The 16106-nt window shown below is 38.1% G+C and overlaps 1 protein-coding gene across 1 annotated transcript in view; it reads right to left on the bottom strand.

Annotated features, from left to right (window-relative positions):
* rpgrip1l (RPGRIP1 like) overlaps nt 1–16106 on the bottom strand; it is a 62647-nt gene that overhangs the window by 4589 nt on the left and 41952 nt on the right. Inside the window, exons 23-24 of the mRNA XM_088613575.1 lie at nt 5505–5691; nt 1690–1774 (exon numbers count right to left, since the gene is read on the bottom strand). Of these exons, the coding sequence (XP_088469701.1) occupies nt 1690–1774; nt 5505–5691 (272 nt within the window). The remainder of the gene's footprint in view (nt 1–1689; nt 1775–5504; nt 5692–16106) is intronic.

The following is a 16106-nucleotide window of genomic DNA, read 5'->3' as shown; positions in this document are numbered from 1 at the left end:
CTACGGCTTTGAACTCTTGATAAGGATCAACTGAAGTCAAACAAACGGGGAGCTGAATGCAATCCAATTTAGCATAGTCTTTTTTTACCCTCAAAGAATTCAAACAGTGATAATTGAATGTAAAATATACTGATAAAAATTATCAAAGCTCAGGCACTGTGGTGCAACAAAAACAAATTATTGTTCTGAAAACAAAAAAGTAAACTATCACCGTTTCAATGGGAATTAAGATCTGCTTTCCTATGAAATCTAAAAATCAACAGTGTTTAATTCTAAATACTATAAACACTTTACTGCTGAAACAATCTCCTTTTAATTCTGAGTCGGAAATATTATCTGCAAGACAGATCCATCAAGATATCCTCATGAAACTCACAGCAGTCTTTATTTCTGCCAAATGTCTATACCTGGGAGCAAAAGTGCTCTTGGGTGGCATTTTCACAGTTGTCAACTACAAACTTAATGGCCAATTATCATTATATATATATAAAGTACAAAGAAGGAAAACCGAAATGTGAGAATAACAGTTACTGTAGGCTACGTAAAGATTAAACTATGTTTGGTTATAGTTGGCACATAACTCTTACAAATAACATTTTAGTTCAGTTTTTAACCTATGAAAGTCTGAAAATAATAATAACAAAATGTCTATATACAGTATATCTAGGGTGGTGACTGCACAATTAATTTTTACCCAAAGATAAGGAATTTTGGCCAATTTATTTAAAAAATAACAGCAGAATTTTGGGACATTTGTCAAATGAGGTTAGTTATATATACTATTAGGACTTGGTGAGGACTAGGTGAAGGTCAAATATGTCTAAAAATGTTAAACCATAAAAACTTAAGGGGGTGCACTTGTTTTTTCATCACACTCTACATGTGTGTAAAGACGTGCCTGATGCCAATGGTATAATAATGTATTCTGTATGGAAATTAAATGAAGAGGAAAACTATTATTTTAAAAATGCATTTATTCTTGGTCCTCTTTAGATTTGTACCGGATCTGTCTACATCTCTAGGAGGGGCAAGAACCCATTATCACCATTTCGTTCCACACATTTTTTAAATCTTAATTTACATATGCTGAAATTGTTTTTGGTCTCTGTCAGAGTAATGGAAAATAAAGGGATTCTAATTCATAAATCTGTACCTTTTTCCTGACTTGCCCTGAAGATGATGACACACTGTGTTGTGTTTAGGTGTTGAGAGGCAATCTCTTACCTTTATAATCATTTTTATGACATGGAGTGCCTTTTGTTTTAATCAGGATAACTATCTCGACTATCAAAAGACAAGACTTTCAAATATCTTTTTTTGCTTTCAGAAAACTTGGATTTCTGTATTTTCTGCATACTAACTAAAATAAGTAAATATTAAAAGACACTTAAAACCTTCTGGACTGCGATAATTGGGAACAAGAAGTAAGGCGTGCTGTGCTACAGAGTCAGTGTATAACAGCTGCTGCAATACAGTAGATACTCCCCATCTATCAGAGGGCTAGGAGCTCTGAGGAACATGAACACAGGCTGACAGGCGGACAGAGGTTGTACAGTGTAGGGTCGGGGAACAGGACCCATATCATCATCCTGTTGGGAAGAGTTGTCTTGCCTGGCAGAGTGCATTCTTATCACAGCTCCGACAGGTAACAGGAAAAATGTCTAATTCTTTTTTGCCACTAATATTTACCTCTCCAGTGCTGGCTCAGTTCCCCGGAGCACCGACCTCAGGATCTCACGTCTTGGCTTGTTATTTTCGATATCCACATGGATCACTGTCAGGACAACAGACAGCCAGTTACTTGATACAATGTGACATTAGAAGGTTCTTACATTCCATTTAGAAAGCAGTATAAAAAGCAGGGCAGCTGTGATTGTTTCCACTCCTTGCCCCCTCTACCTGCTCTTCGTTGTTTACTCAAAGAGAGGGAAGCAGGGAGCAAGAGCAAGCCTGGTATTAAATCCACAGATCATGTGATTGGATGTCTTTGTTGCTGGCAGGTTTATGTGCACGCTGTCAAAAGAGATACAGGCAATGGCTGAGTATGCCACATAACTGTCATCTCCTGTTAATGACACTGGCAGTCTCAATTGGAAAGGCCCGCAGTCTTTATTGTCATGTATTTGAGGGGATTTAATGCCCTTCCTTTGGCCCGAGGAGCCGGTGATAATGACAGTATATGGCAGGGAGCTTGTCCTTTCTGACAATGCCAGTAATTTAATCCACCACTCCCGCCATGGCTCGAAGGAAGAGCCCAGTCTATAACACTAGTGAATGCCTTTCTGCCCCCCCCCCCCCCTTCACCTAGCATGAGTAAGAAAACACAATCATGTTTTACAAATGATCGTCTCTGCAGGCACACATCCACACTTGTGTCCCAAAAATGTGTCCAAGTGCTATTATTGTTTTGTAGTTGATCATCTTGATGTTGACAGGTGGAAAATCAGAGCTGCTTCCTAGGGGATCTGCAGTGAAGTTTACAAGGCCACGGCATTAAAAAGCATGGGTCTCATATATTATTTTAATGTCTTGTCAATAAAAAAATCATTATTCTTCTAAGTAATACTTTGGGATAAGTGACACAAAGAGCATAAAATTGCACATTCCAGAACCACCTAAACTCTGTGATAGATGGTTCCACCCTGGGTCAGGTCACTAGCCTACTGTAACTGGGATTTCCTGAGCAGTGACTCACAGAGTGCTGCTAAGGGCAGGCAAGGGTTAGTCTGCTCGGACTCTCTTGGTTCTTGCAACTCAGCAAACCCCAGTGGCCTCCTGGGCACTTGCAGGCTTGCTGTGCTGGAGGCCCAGTCTCTCTTCCAGTTGGCGCTGAAGCTGACAAACACAACTGGTGAGTCCAAATTAGGTGGGTATAACAAAACGGAGAATGTGCACTTTTAAAAAAAGTGCATCATTCAGGACACAGATTGGTGTAACTGTGAAAAAAAGAAAAAATTTAAGTGGAAGAGATGTTGTACCACCTTTCCGACCTATAAAGCATTAAGTGCTTGGGTCTAATTTTGGCCTGGGGTCCATTCTGTGTGGAGTCTGCATGTTCCTCTGTGACCACGTGGGTTTTCTCCAGGTCCTATGGTTTCTTTCCACAGTCCAAAAGTTGTGCCGTCTAGGTTAACTGGTGTATCTCACTGAATCGATCATGTGCGAGTCAACCTGCATGTGTGTGCCCTGCGATGGACTGGCACCCTGTCCTGGCTGTTTCCTGCCTGGGCCCATGGTCAGTCAGGCTAGGCCCTAGCTCACTGTGACCTAGATGCTGATTGAAGAGGACATTAACAAACTGGTCAATGAAAATCGACGGCCAGACAACTGTGACTCGGCCTGTGAAAAACATCTGAAGTAGTTCAGAGGAGGGCCTTTGTAAAAAAAACAATACAAAATGACTGTGTTACTCTAAGTTCATCCACAGGATAAAAGAAAAAACAACACTAGGGCTGTCCTTTTCTACTTTAGGAAAACCCTTCCAACAAGTTCAATACTTCATTTGCTGTCGACTTCACAACCAATTTGGATCTTCAGTTCTAATGCAAATGATCTCAGATGTTGCCAAATGTACGTTGTGAAAAATACTTAACAGCTTTAAAACATTACCTATCACTGTGTTTCTTTGCGAACGTAAAATAAAAAAGGAGAAAAACTCACTGGTGTAACTTAAAATTCAGGAATAATCGAGGGGGAAAATCTGTTAACTGGTATCTGCAATCAGGATTCTAAATGCCCTGAGGTACGGTGATGATTCGTGGTTCGGCAGAAGATAAATTTTAATGCAGCACTATCACAATTATTTCCATTCTCTTCTTGTGAAGTAATTCATGAGGATTCTGCCAGAGTCTCCCTAGACACTATTTTGGTGTCAAACCTCTGTAGCAACAATGGGCTGTTTTTCCTTAAACAAAATTCTTCCCAGAACTCAGCAAATTAAATTGTTTTTTTTAAATGTATTTAGTTTTACTTCCTTAATACTACAGGCTGGGGGAGGGGATCAATAAGCCATTAAATAAAACCATTTTTACTTATAAGCACTTTTCAGACAAAAATCTATACCACCTACAAATCTGCTGGAGTCCTCATCCATTACTTCGAATGATCAATAATGAGGTGTTAACCAATATATTGGCTGTGATTAAACTTTTGCTTAGAATTTTTTTTGTAGTACAGGACCACAGAGATAGTCTCTAGTGTCTGTGCTGTCGTCTACTATTGGAAAGCAATGAAAACAAGCAGCTACGCACACATCTGAGGTGAGACGAGCTTTCGTTTAGTTACTGTATTCTGCTTGTCTGTTAGAAGTGGTCCTAAAATTGGAGATATAATGCTTGATATAAAAAATACCTATATTTTTGGAAGTCAGTACATTAATAATCAGACCTCATGTGGTCTGTCTGGAATGTAAAAAAGAAAGACGATTTTAAAATAAGCACCAATATGTTGCACTATATAAAAATATGAATAAAATATTACAGTGAAAATATCCCAAATAACAGATGGATTTAACTGAATTAATGAGTTTTCCATGTAGCTTTAGATTTTTATTGCTTGTGGATACACAGTTGAACCCAATGACTCTATTAATTTCACTCTAGGCTGCTGTTCAGGTAAATCTCATTTTTATTAAAGATAATATTCTGTTCAACCTGAATAGCGCCATGCAGACGAGTCTAATTAGGGCCTCCTAAGTGAGAGAAGGAGTGAAAAAAAGCTTGATAAACACCTACTTGGATTAATTTCCATTATCAGATTACAGTCTTTTCTTATGACATTAACCAAGATTGAGGGACACAGAGCTAAGGAGAACACATTCGAGGAGAAAATTATAGAAAACGAAAAATGAACAGCAAAAGCAGACTAGCTTTAATGCAATGTATATTGAATATTTTACTTTATTTTAACATAACATTGTATCATAAGTGTAATGTTACCTAATGAAAGTTGTGAATGGGCATTCTTTTAAAAATCACTCCTTTATTTAATCAGATAAGTCAATTAAGAACATATTCTGATTAAAAGTGACAACCTGGAGAGTGCTCATTTATACAGTTGGGTATTTACGGGACTAAGTATTTACAATGACTTGCTCAAGTGTACAATTGAGGTTTCCCTCCTGGGTTTTAAAACCCATGGACCCCAATATGGAGTCTAGAGCCCTAAGCACCACTCCATACCACTGTCCTTATAGCAAGCATCTAGCCCCATTAACACAAAAGATCTGGCCCTCGTGACAGTGGCCACTGCACTCCTTTCTGCGAATGTGCCCCTTTACTCTCGGGGTGGTGTTCTGAGACACAACAGTTCCCAGAATGGTGTGCCTTTCTGCCTTTCTTCCATCGTTCACTTTCAACTGACAGTTAAGTTAATGTGCGTTGTGGGACAGTGATGGAATGACAGAAAGGGGAGACGGGCTTGGAGAGGGAAAGCTGCTGTGTGGCAGGGAAGAAGCGTTAGGCCTGTCTCAACCCGTCCCAGCGGCTCTATGGCACAATACTCACTGGTGCTGTAGTTGAAGTGAATACTCTGGCCTCTGCCTGGTTTGGGCAGCGACAGTGGTGTCTCCTCCGCAGACTGGTTTAGCAGCCTGTACTCCACAAACAGCTTCCGGATGCTGTCATCCATGGCCACAGACGAGTCCGGATTCAGGCTGAGAGAGATGATCTCAACACGGATGCGACTGGATGGCTGCAGATTAAACAAAACTGGAGTAGTGGAGTGGGAACCAGTAACAGGATCAACTATATACTGTAGCATCTTTTAACAGACAAGGATCTGAATACTCTTTGCTATAAACCACTAAAATACCTAATTTTAGCCACACACTGAATAGTTTTACTGGCATGCTCACATAACAGCAATTTAAAGGCAACACGTTGGAACTTACTTATACATTTCTCACCCACTTGTTCAAGAACTAATACATGTATTTGATTGCTTTTTTCTAAGAATATGTTCTCAACGTGAATTACTAAACAGGAGAGTTTTTAATTTCTTTATACATTGCATTATTATGAGAGTAGCTTCTCAAATTTAAAGATGAGAAAAGACAGGTCTGCTAAAGTAACACAAGCATTTCAATTAATCTCAAAGCAAGAGAACCCCTGAAGCACAACCCACTATATTGTACATTAAATATCATGAAATTATGATGATGATGTAGGTTCTGAAATTATTTTATCAACAATTTACAGTAGCAGCAGTGTTCATCTTGTAGTCTTGGCAGTATGGACTGATCACATCTTGCTAATGGCTCAGGTGTTGGGTAGGGTATGCATACCTTTCATTTACATCTGATTACAGTGATGTGTGGTTTATTGGTGTCAGTTCTGCTCGTCTTCACAATTTGGAAGTTTGGAATAATTGCTGTCCTAGGTCGGAGACTGGTGGCAAATCATGCAGGACGCAGCAGTGTTGCGTACTAGAGGTTAATTTGTTTGCCTCTAGTTGTCAAGCGTGAATATCACTGTTTGCAAATTATTTGTCAGCTCCTTCAAGGATTCTCATCCTTGCTGGTGCCCTGCAAAGCAACGCCTGTTATGTCTAATTAAATTCTCAGCAGGTCTGATTATTTCCCTTAACTAGCTTTACACATGTGCAATTTGTGAATGATCTTACACTCAACTCTATATTTTCATGAACCATTCACCTACACTTGCAAACAGTGCAGTTTTAAAGCAGATCATTCCCTCATCAACATCTGCTTAATTAACCGATGAGTCACTTTAAGCTGAATGTGCTCTTTTGCCTGTTCTGATTAAAGAGTATGTCTTCCTTCTGTGGCATCTTTCTGAACACTTAAATATTTATTTTCTCCACAGAACTCTATTTCGGTACACAGAACCCATCAATCATTACTTCAATGACACGCTGTATGGAGATGCTGAAAGCTGCTATCTTGAATTGGCCTAGTTGCTTTAGGCAAATGGCAAAATGCAATTTTCCAGTTGTTATTTCCCTAGAGTTGCAACTTTGTAACAGACTTCAGGTACATATATATGCATATATAAAATATAGCTTTGAGCATCCATGACTGATGATTTCATATAAAAAGCACATTTTAACAACAGGGGTTTGTTTTATTAAGGCTAAATACTTTAACAGAAAAGATTTGAAGACAAGTTGTACTTCTGTGAAACCTGTAGCAGGTGGAGCTGTTTATACAAGAAGAACAAGTAAAGGTTAATTCCATGTAGAAAATTAGAGAGAAAACAATGTTGTGGCTGTTGAGCCTTCTTAGAGTGCTGCACTTCTTTTTTCTACTTTTCAGCATGGAATTAACCTTTATTTTTCCCATTGTATCCAACAGATACTGACTCAGCTCCCCAATCATTTTATAAAGAATGTTTACATGTCATTATTGCATATACTTTTCAACATTGTTTATTACAAAGTGTGGCATCAAACCAGACTACATTTGGAAATCTGTGAATGCTTCTAAATTACAATTACAGGCCATATTGCTTTAGCCTGTGACAAGTCTTGATAAAATGTGCCCAAAGACAGGCATAATGTTGAAAAAAAGACCATTTCCGTGTTTGCTGAAATTCATCAAGAGGTTTTTCTGTCATATTAACTACTGCATAATACATATTACATTCTGCTATGGGGATGCCGTATTCTGCATATAGCATCAAGCTATAGAGGGAAAAAAGCTTAAGGAAATAGAAATGAAAACAGTGTCCAAAGTTTTTATTTGTACTACCGTGGTGGTCCACAGAGCCTTCTTTAATCAGCCACTTAGCAATACATCAGTGTCTGAACCAGATGTCAATGTACGGTCAAGAATGGATATGAAAGAGAACTGATTCTTGCCAAGTATTTGTGGGTAAAGACAGTCGCTAGCCAGCAGTGCCCAAACTGCAAGCAGAGCTTCACCACGGAAAGCACATCTGTTCAAACTCATACTGTATACTGCCCTGAACATGAGGAACAGGCTGTTTATGATTCATCCAACCACAGGATTACAGATCATTTCTGCTTTGAACATACTGTATATATATATACAATGAATACATAGTACATACAGTGTACTTGGTTCTTTAAATAAAAGGAAGCTTTATTGGTTTCTGTTATTGCCTTTTCTAAATCCCATTAACTTCAATCCTTCTTACTATGTTTAACTTTACTTGATTTACAATAGTGCATTGGTGCAATACTGGTCTTCTTGACAAGCTCTTTAGCTGATCTAAGGCTGCTGTGGTATGTCACGGCACTTGACTTAGGTACTTCATGCGGTACAGATGAATTAATTCTGGTAATGCATATAATGTATATGCAGCTACAAGGGCCGAGTTAGGATGCTTAAGAAAAAAGAAGTAATTTAATAATATATAGTCAGTCTAGCACAGTCAAGTTTCAAAGCCGAGATACACTGCACAGCATTGTACTAAACAGCTGACCTCAAAAAAATGAAAAATAACCAGTTTTTCACTTTGAGGGTTTCCTAACGTATTTTTCTAATAACTTTACGTTTAACTTTTTTTTACAAGATACAAAGTAAATGTGAAAAGAATTTCTGGTATAATACTCAAATGAAGAGGCTCATAAGGCACAGAGCTGTGGTCAAATGTAGACCAAGCTGTGTATTTGTTATCAATTGCAATTCCCCCTTGCTAGCAGGGAATTACAACAGTCCTTCAAACACAAGGATATTGATCACTGACAGCAGCAAGCTCAGAAGCAGCCCTGGGTGCAAGCTCCATAGATCAGAAGCTGAGCTTCTGCAATCAAACGCATCGATTTAAGCAAAACTATCCTTGTACCATAGTTGCTCAGCACGGATGCCTTTAAGAGTCGATACGTAGATAGTGGTAATTGTGACACAGATGTAGCATCATTATTTTTAAACTTATTCTGTTTTATGGCAGCAATGGTAATGAACGTCTTTACAATTTTTTATATTGGGAGGACCACAGTTAGCACACTTCTGCGTCTAGTGTAATTAATACTTAACTGTAAATACTAGAAGTAAACACAACCACATTATCTAAGCTTAACTGTTGATTCAAGAAAACCTAGTGTTCACCATAGTATTATAGGAGTACCAGAAGAAAGCTACTTGAGGTATGTGTAAACTTGGCTGCAAGTTTTTGTATGTTGATCAATAACTTTACCTTCTGCATACCTTGTTTTACAACGAACCTTGTTCGCTCAATCCAAGCAAACATCCTCATACACATCCTCATACACTATCCGGCAAATGTGCATTTTACAAAACATTATCTGAGATTCCTCATAAGATAAGAGAAACAAGCCCGAAAACTATCAGCCTACAAGACTTTAACTGTAACACTTATTCTGCTTGCTAAATGCTATCAGTGCTATGTGCCTTACAATGACAACAATACAACAATTAACATTTTATACAAATCTCATTAAAATGAGCACAAGGAAAACAGATTTTCCACTTGCTTACTTGGCATTAGTCTCTTTTTAAAGTAGTCTTAGGATTGTTGCCTTTTTTTAACCACGCATTAACCTATCTCATGTTTAAAAGATTCTTTTAATGAGAATCTAGGTCTAAATATTTCAATAAGGGTGTTTTATTATTCAGTAGATTCACAGGCATTTTACCAGGTTGACAGAGAGAAATCCACACTGTTCAATCTCCAGCAATGCAGGTACAAGGCTTCAGCTGGCAATATTACAAGGATTAGCATGGCATATGAAATATTTAGTGGATCTTTTTTTTTCTAAAACCTAATAAATCAAATGACTGCCAAATGTCATTAAAATGATGGTCTTTTGACTGGGAAAAAAAGGCTTTTCATATTCAAATTTGGGAAGAAAGAGATGAAAGAACAGAAAGGTTACTTGGTTTAGCTAACAACCTCTCATGCCCTACATTCTCATGTGGAGGGAAAAAAAGACACGGGCAGCATTGTCTAGCTTATTTAAAGAATGCAGTCGTCTATATATCAAAGGCCCTCACCATTCTTTTTGTGTTAGGTACAGCTTTCTGCCTGTTGTTTTCATTAGGCAGGCAGTCCTTTACAGGGTGTCAAAGTGCTGCAGATGAGATGACAAATATGAAGATGGCCAGCTGCCTTTCTGACAGCTGGCATGAAATCCATTGTCTCCTGTCCTTCATTTGCAAATCAGCTGACAGTCATGTGAATGCCATTTTTCTACCATGTGTCTTTAAGTACAGATGGGTGTATAAATTCCACCAAGAAAACTGACCTCTTTCCTTCCTTCTCCCCCCCCACTGTCAGTGCAATAAGACCTTGTGCAAAAATACAATGAAGACTAATTCTCTTTTTAATTCACCCGCGACCCGAGCTCAGAGCCTCAGACTGCGCAGAAATCTCCATTGTTTCACTACGGCCTCATGAGAGCTCAGGAGAGGCACAGGCTTGATCTTACCATATGGAAATACACAGAGATGACTTGGGTTTGGGTCAGAGGATCTTCGGTTTTAAGGTGTGCATTAGCTAACCTCATCATGTAAGCCAATCTGCCATTCACTGGAACACAATAGGGCCTTCAGTACAGAAAAAAAGGGAAAAAAATGAACCAGTGTGTCCCGCAAAGGAAGCAATAATCCCGAGATGGAGCTGACAGTAAAAGTCAATAAACATTGTTACACGTCTTCCATGTCTCTCCTTGCCTTTGATCGAGGTCTATTCAGTAAGCCTTTGGCATGGAAGAGATTAAATCAGTGCACAGCACTGCAGTTTAAACAAAAACTAACCAGTTACAAAACAATCCCATACAATGTTATAAGCATCAGCATTTGTTGGTACAGTAGCTTGAGTATCATTTGACTTCCTCGGCTGTTTTCTGGCTGAATTTCTCTTGATTATGTTGGATTTCTGCCACTAGAAATTTAAAGACCTTAAATTCCTTCCAAACAGCCACCTTTTCAAACGCACTGAGGCTGAAAAGAGGTGATACCACAGACAGAACTGGGCCTTGTGTGAATTTAGGCCACTTTGCCTTATTGTTGGCACATGTGTCATTTATTTAAAGGCTTTTTTTACTCTAATTGTTGTGGGCCTTTCCAGATGTATGTCAGAGAAGTCATTTTATCCTTCTGGGAGCTGCAGTCTCATTTGTCTTTGTTTTCCATGGGGTTGATGTATAACACACAGTTTAGCCGGGGTATGGCTCACCAAACCAAACAGCAGGTACTGTAAAAACAGTGAAAACCATAAGAAAATGGAAAAAAGAGATTTTATATCAGAGAAAAAAGAAATAAACAGAACAGCTAAGTGAAGTGGAGGTGTGTATCAATCTAAGTATCTCCAGATAATGGAGAACTGAAAAAGCCATCTAACCTGTCATCACTGGAAACAAAATAATGCAACACCAATTAATATCAGTGGTTGTATAGATCCTCTGCAAGACCCCTGGCTCACAAAATTGCTCATTAAGAAGAGCAGGCTCCAGGTGTCACTGCTGAACAGCAATAGCCGGGACTGTATGAAATTAAATCTAGTAATAACGATGGGTAAAGGTGTATACCATCATATTTTTTTCTTATGCAGGGTAATTAGATTAATCCGTGGCTATAAAGATGTGTTAGCATGTATGAAAAGACAAAAAATGATTTTAAACCTTACAAATGAACATGACAGCAATGGTGGAGGACGTTTCTATACAAGTAAAGAGTAAAACCCCAAATCTGCCAAATAAAAATCAGAATTCTTTTGTTCTAAGAAGACAGAGAGTGCCCTTGTGGTATTGTGCCCTTTCTTTTACACAAGGCTCCAAGCCCTTATATTGAACAGAAACATAAAATAAACGGCTCTACTCTGGAAAACGTACATTGAGCTTTGCATTCCAGTCTTTGCAGTCACACTTCTGAATTTGGAAAAGCACTCCCTGCACTCACCCACTGTGCACAGTGACTGCTGTCCATTCTACAGATCGCAGGGGTGCAATGGCAATAATCCGCAACAAGAAAAAAACACTTAACAGATAGTAGCACAGTGTCTTTAACAACATCTAATGCACTGCTGGATTTTGCCACAAGCTACAGATTAATCACTTCTCCACCATGTACAGTTCCCTAAGCTACTGTTTGCATTGCCATGCTGTGAAAGTAATATGTATTTGCTAACGAGGAAAGAAAAGACATACAGTATGCTCATGGTTAGTCAATACATGCATATACTGTCTCTTATACTAATGCAAAAGCTAAATAAAAAAATTACAAAAACCTGCATTTTAAAACAAAATCTGCTGAGACAAATCTAAATGCAAATGTCCACTGTTGATGTCTTCCTTTTTTATTACAAGGAACCGAACAAAGCTTTTAATCAATGTATTATACATCAAATTGATAATGTTAACTCCAGATTATTCAAATATATGAAATATTCATGGGTAACTGTCCAAAGTTTTACATTTACTTGACTTTCTTCTCCATTAATTATCATGCCTGGGAGCTTTTTAGTAAAAGGAGCAGCCATCAGCTTGACTGAACTTGACAAGGCAGTATGGCCCAATTACACCGCTGCTCTGCAGAGCTTTGATGTAGTGGAAAAGCAGAGAGATAGGGGCAAATTGTACAGCACATTATGTTAATGACTTGATTTAATCCAGCCACTAAACTTTATGTAGCCTGTTAAAGAAGATGCTAACACTAATTATGGAGCTTTGGAAAGGGAAAGGAGGGGACAAGCATTTCACTTCGACAAAGTGTGGCTCATAAATGTTGTAAATGAAACGAAACAAAATGAAGTTATCTCTGTTTAATTATACATCACAGGCAGGAGAAAAGGTGAGGAGAGGCAAAAGCGGTGTGGAGATATTGCAAACCTGTTGGGTTTCCTTTTTAATCAACGCATCTGAGAAAGAGAGCAGCCCTACGTGATGAGCTTGATGATATCATTCCGTAATTAACATGTCACTTCAATTACAGCTCTTAAAATGGAATTGTCTTGGGTTACAACGCAGAGCCCCGTCTGCTTTGCTAATTAGTGTGGAATTACAAGGTCTAGTGAGTCGAAAGCACTCACCACTCCTGTGCGGTTATAGATTTCATCAGTGCAGCTAAACATAAACATCCTATTATTAAGAGTCAAGTAATCCGAGGGCGAGCACTATGAGCTTTAGTTAACAAGATAGGGAAACAGCCACACGATGTTGTGAAAAGGGAAAATGAACACTTGCATTGGATGCATTTTTCAAACACATTACAGAAAACTCTTACATTTAAGGATTCATTGTTCCAAAAAAGAAAACAAATCCACACAATACGCCTGCATTTGAAAATGTACATAATCTAAATTTTAGACACCTCTGATCTCAAATAGACATTCATGTATAGCCTGAAACCAGTTCAATGAAGAGAGTCAATTTAAACAGGAAAGCCTGCCATAAGGAAAGCTTTCTTTTGCTTTTTTATAATATTACATACTGTACCTTCTGTGTGCGTGTGAACTGATAAATAAATTCATCCATGTACACCTCTAAAAAAGCTGCTGCTCAGGATGGCCTCTGAACTGGAACATGAGTCATAGTTTTTGAATGTTATGGACATGCTAAATTCAGGCAGTACAATAACATTTTAGAGTGTTTCCTTGAGCTAAGGGCTGTCAAATAGACTTACATGGTGTGTTTGTGAGGGGCGGGGTAAAAAGAAATAACTAAAATTACCCCTGTCACTTTTTGAGAAATGTCTTCAAATGTTAAACAATGGGTATTGTATGTAAAGTGGTACTCAACACACCTTTCTGATTTTTAATGGTATAAAAACCAGGTCTTCAGCACTGGGTTGAGTCTCTGAACATCAATATCACTCAGCTTTTACTTTTTTCATGTGCTTGCAAAGATATTGTAAATTAGCATGCAAAGATATGTATATTAAATTGTCACCTTTTAATGGTAATTAAATGGTTTGATTGGTACTTGCTGTGCTGAAAGGTTACTGGTGTGAAAAAGAAAATCAATATACAAACCTGAGTCTTAATTTAAGTGAAATAAGAGACTCTGAACTGACAGCCCCATTCTCCTGAGCACTGTGCACACATGTGGTTCTGACTGCATTACTGTGAAAACTATTCCTCCCTTTAATTAGCATGTAGGGCAGGAGCATTTTGATTTGCCCCACTGAAGAGAAATGTCATGGAGAACTACAAGTGGCTGTTATAAAAGCATTTCTCAGACGTACTGGAGATCTGCGATGCATGCTCAATTATATCTTCTTTCTTTGACTATTCTATCACCTCTAGCTTCTCTATTTCACCGGGGGCCAAGCCTGAAAGTGTACAGATTAAATGTTTAACAGTTACCATACAAGGAGCACCCTTTCCCCCACATTTCGATGCTTTTGTTGCTGAAAAAGAGGGAAACACAAGCCCTGCTTTTCCTAGAATTCAACCTTCCTCAAAAATAAACCAAATGTATTCAATAAAAGGGACTTGCTATCAAATCATATGTCACACAGGACACAGGCTTGACTAAGTAATGATTCTTTTAATTATGATTCCTGCACCTAAGAATATATAGATATTTAGAATATTTCCCTGCATTTGGCATATGTTTCAAGTACACAGGTCAGAAACACAAGAGTGCCAGCACTTCCATGTTTGCTTCCTGATGTCAAACAGAAGCAACCTTAGCTCTCGTAATTGGTAGTCTGTAGCACATAAACAGAATAGTGCAAATTAATGAGTGTTTCATTGAATCTTTTTCCTCCATTTGACATTTGTTGTTTGAGATATTAAAACTCCCAGGGCATAGCGTTTTTCACTAAAATATCTTGCTGCAATTTTCAGCAGGAACTGCAGAACAGACTTTATGAGGTTTGCTTGAAATTTGTTGGTGGTAATTCTATAGAATGACAGACACACACAACTATGAAGGTTGAGTGTGTTATGCTGTTCTCTAAACCGAGTGACATACACAAACTTTAGATGCCAGTCTGAGTGACTAGTGCATGCCCTTAACTGCTTTCAGTGATAAGAAATTCCACATCACCGACATCATGGCTCACTTGGGCTAAAATATCGATGTACAACACTCAGAAAAGCAGAGCTCAAATGACTTGGTATGCTTTGTCTAATCAAAAGGATCCATCAACTGTTTTCAATAGTTATTAAGACTAGACGCCAAATCAAACACAGCTGAAGATAGCTTTGTAAGTCATTGAGCTACGAAAAACTTTTTTTACACTCACTTTTTAAAGTAGCTTATTTCCATGCAAACTAATTTTTAACCTGTAACTTTTAAAGCCTGAAAAAAGAAGATTTGGGAAGAATGTCTGAAATAATTCAGTTGTTAAAATTTGTTACCTAATACCATTAGAGGTTATCAGTGGTACCTGAGACATCTCCCTGGGGTGTAATCTGAGCAAACCAATTATCTTAGCTCTTAAGGGAAGAATGCTAAACCTCCTCAGATCAGAGCAGGTAAGTGGATCCTTACCTAAGGATCAGTTAGTGTAACTCAAGCAGAGGCTGACGATTTAGAAAATACAATTAGACCTGCTGTAAGCAAGTAGCAACAAGTCATGCTATATGTCTATGGATATTTTTGTGTGATTTGTGTGAATGCTTTTTAGAATGTGATATAAAACACAACATCACTAAGTTTAATATTAGTCAAATATTTCTATCTACAATGGAACACGTAGAAAGTCTCACAATGCAATATCCCAGTTCTTTTCTAAACATATTCAAAATTCAGGTTACAAATTTGCATGAAAAACAAGCTGGGCCCGAGATGCAGGCAATCTTACAGAAAACATAAAAAAAAATTGACAGAGTCAGAAAATAGTTTGTTTTCAGCTTGTTATGGTGGATGACACGCTATGACACTTTCAGTGTGAGTAAGCAACATTTGAAGCCAAGTAAGGAAAGAGCCAAATTACATCACAAAGAAATTTTCTGTCTCACTTAATGTTTTAAAATTTGAATGTAAACCTACTCTGACCCCCAGAGTAATGTGTGATGGATTAACTAGTTCTTACATAAAACTTCTGGCGCACATATTTCAAAACATACACCTACTGTTGTTTCTTTCTAAAAGCCAATCCTAACACATGAAAACCAAGAACAATGAGGTGATTGCTTGGACACACAAAGAGCTATGATCATTAAAAACGCAAAGATGCAACATAACCCAAACCACTTTTGCTACCTTTGATTGCT

Source organism: Lepisosteus platostomus, chromosome 20, assembly GCF_059453375.1.
Source record: "Lepisosteus platostomus isolate fLepPlt1 chromosome 20, fLepPlt1.hap1, whole genome shotgun sequence".
Lineage (NCBI taxonomy): Eukaryota > Metazoa > Chordata > Actinopteri > Semionotiformes > Lepisosteidae > Lepisosteus > Lepisosteus platostomus.
Note: the sequence above shows the minus strand (reverse complement) of the source record. Positions and strands in the feature narration are given on the sequence as shown.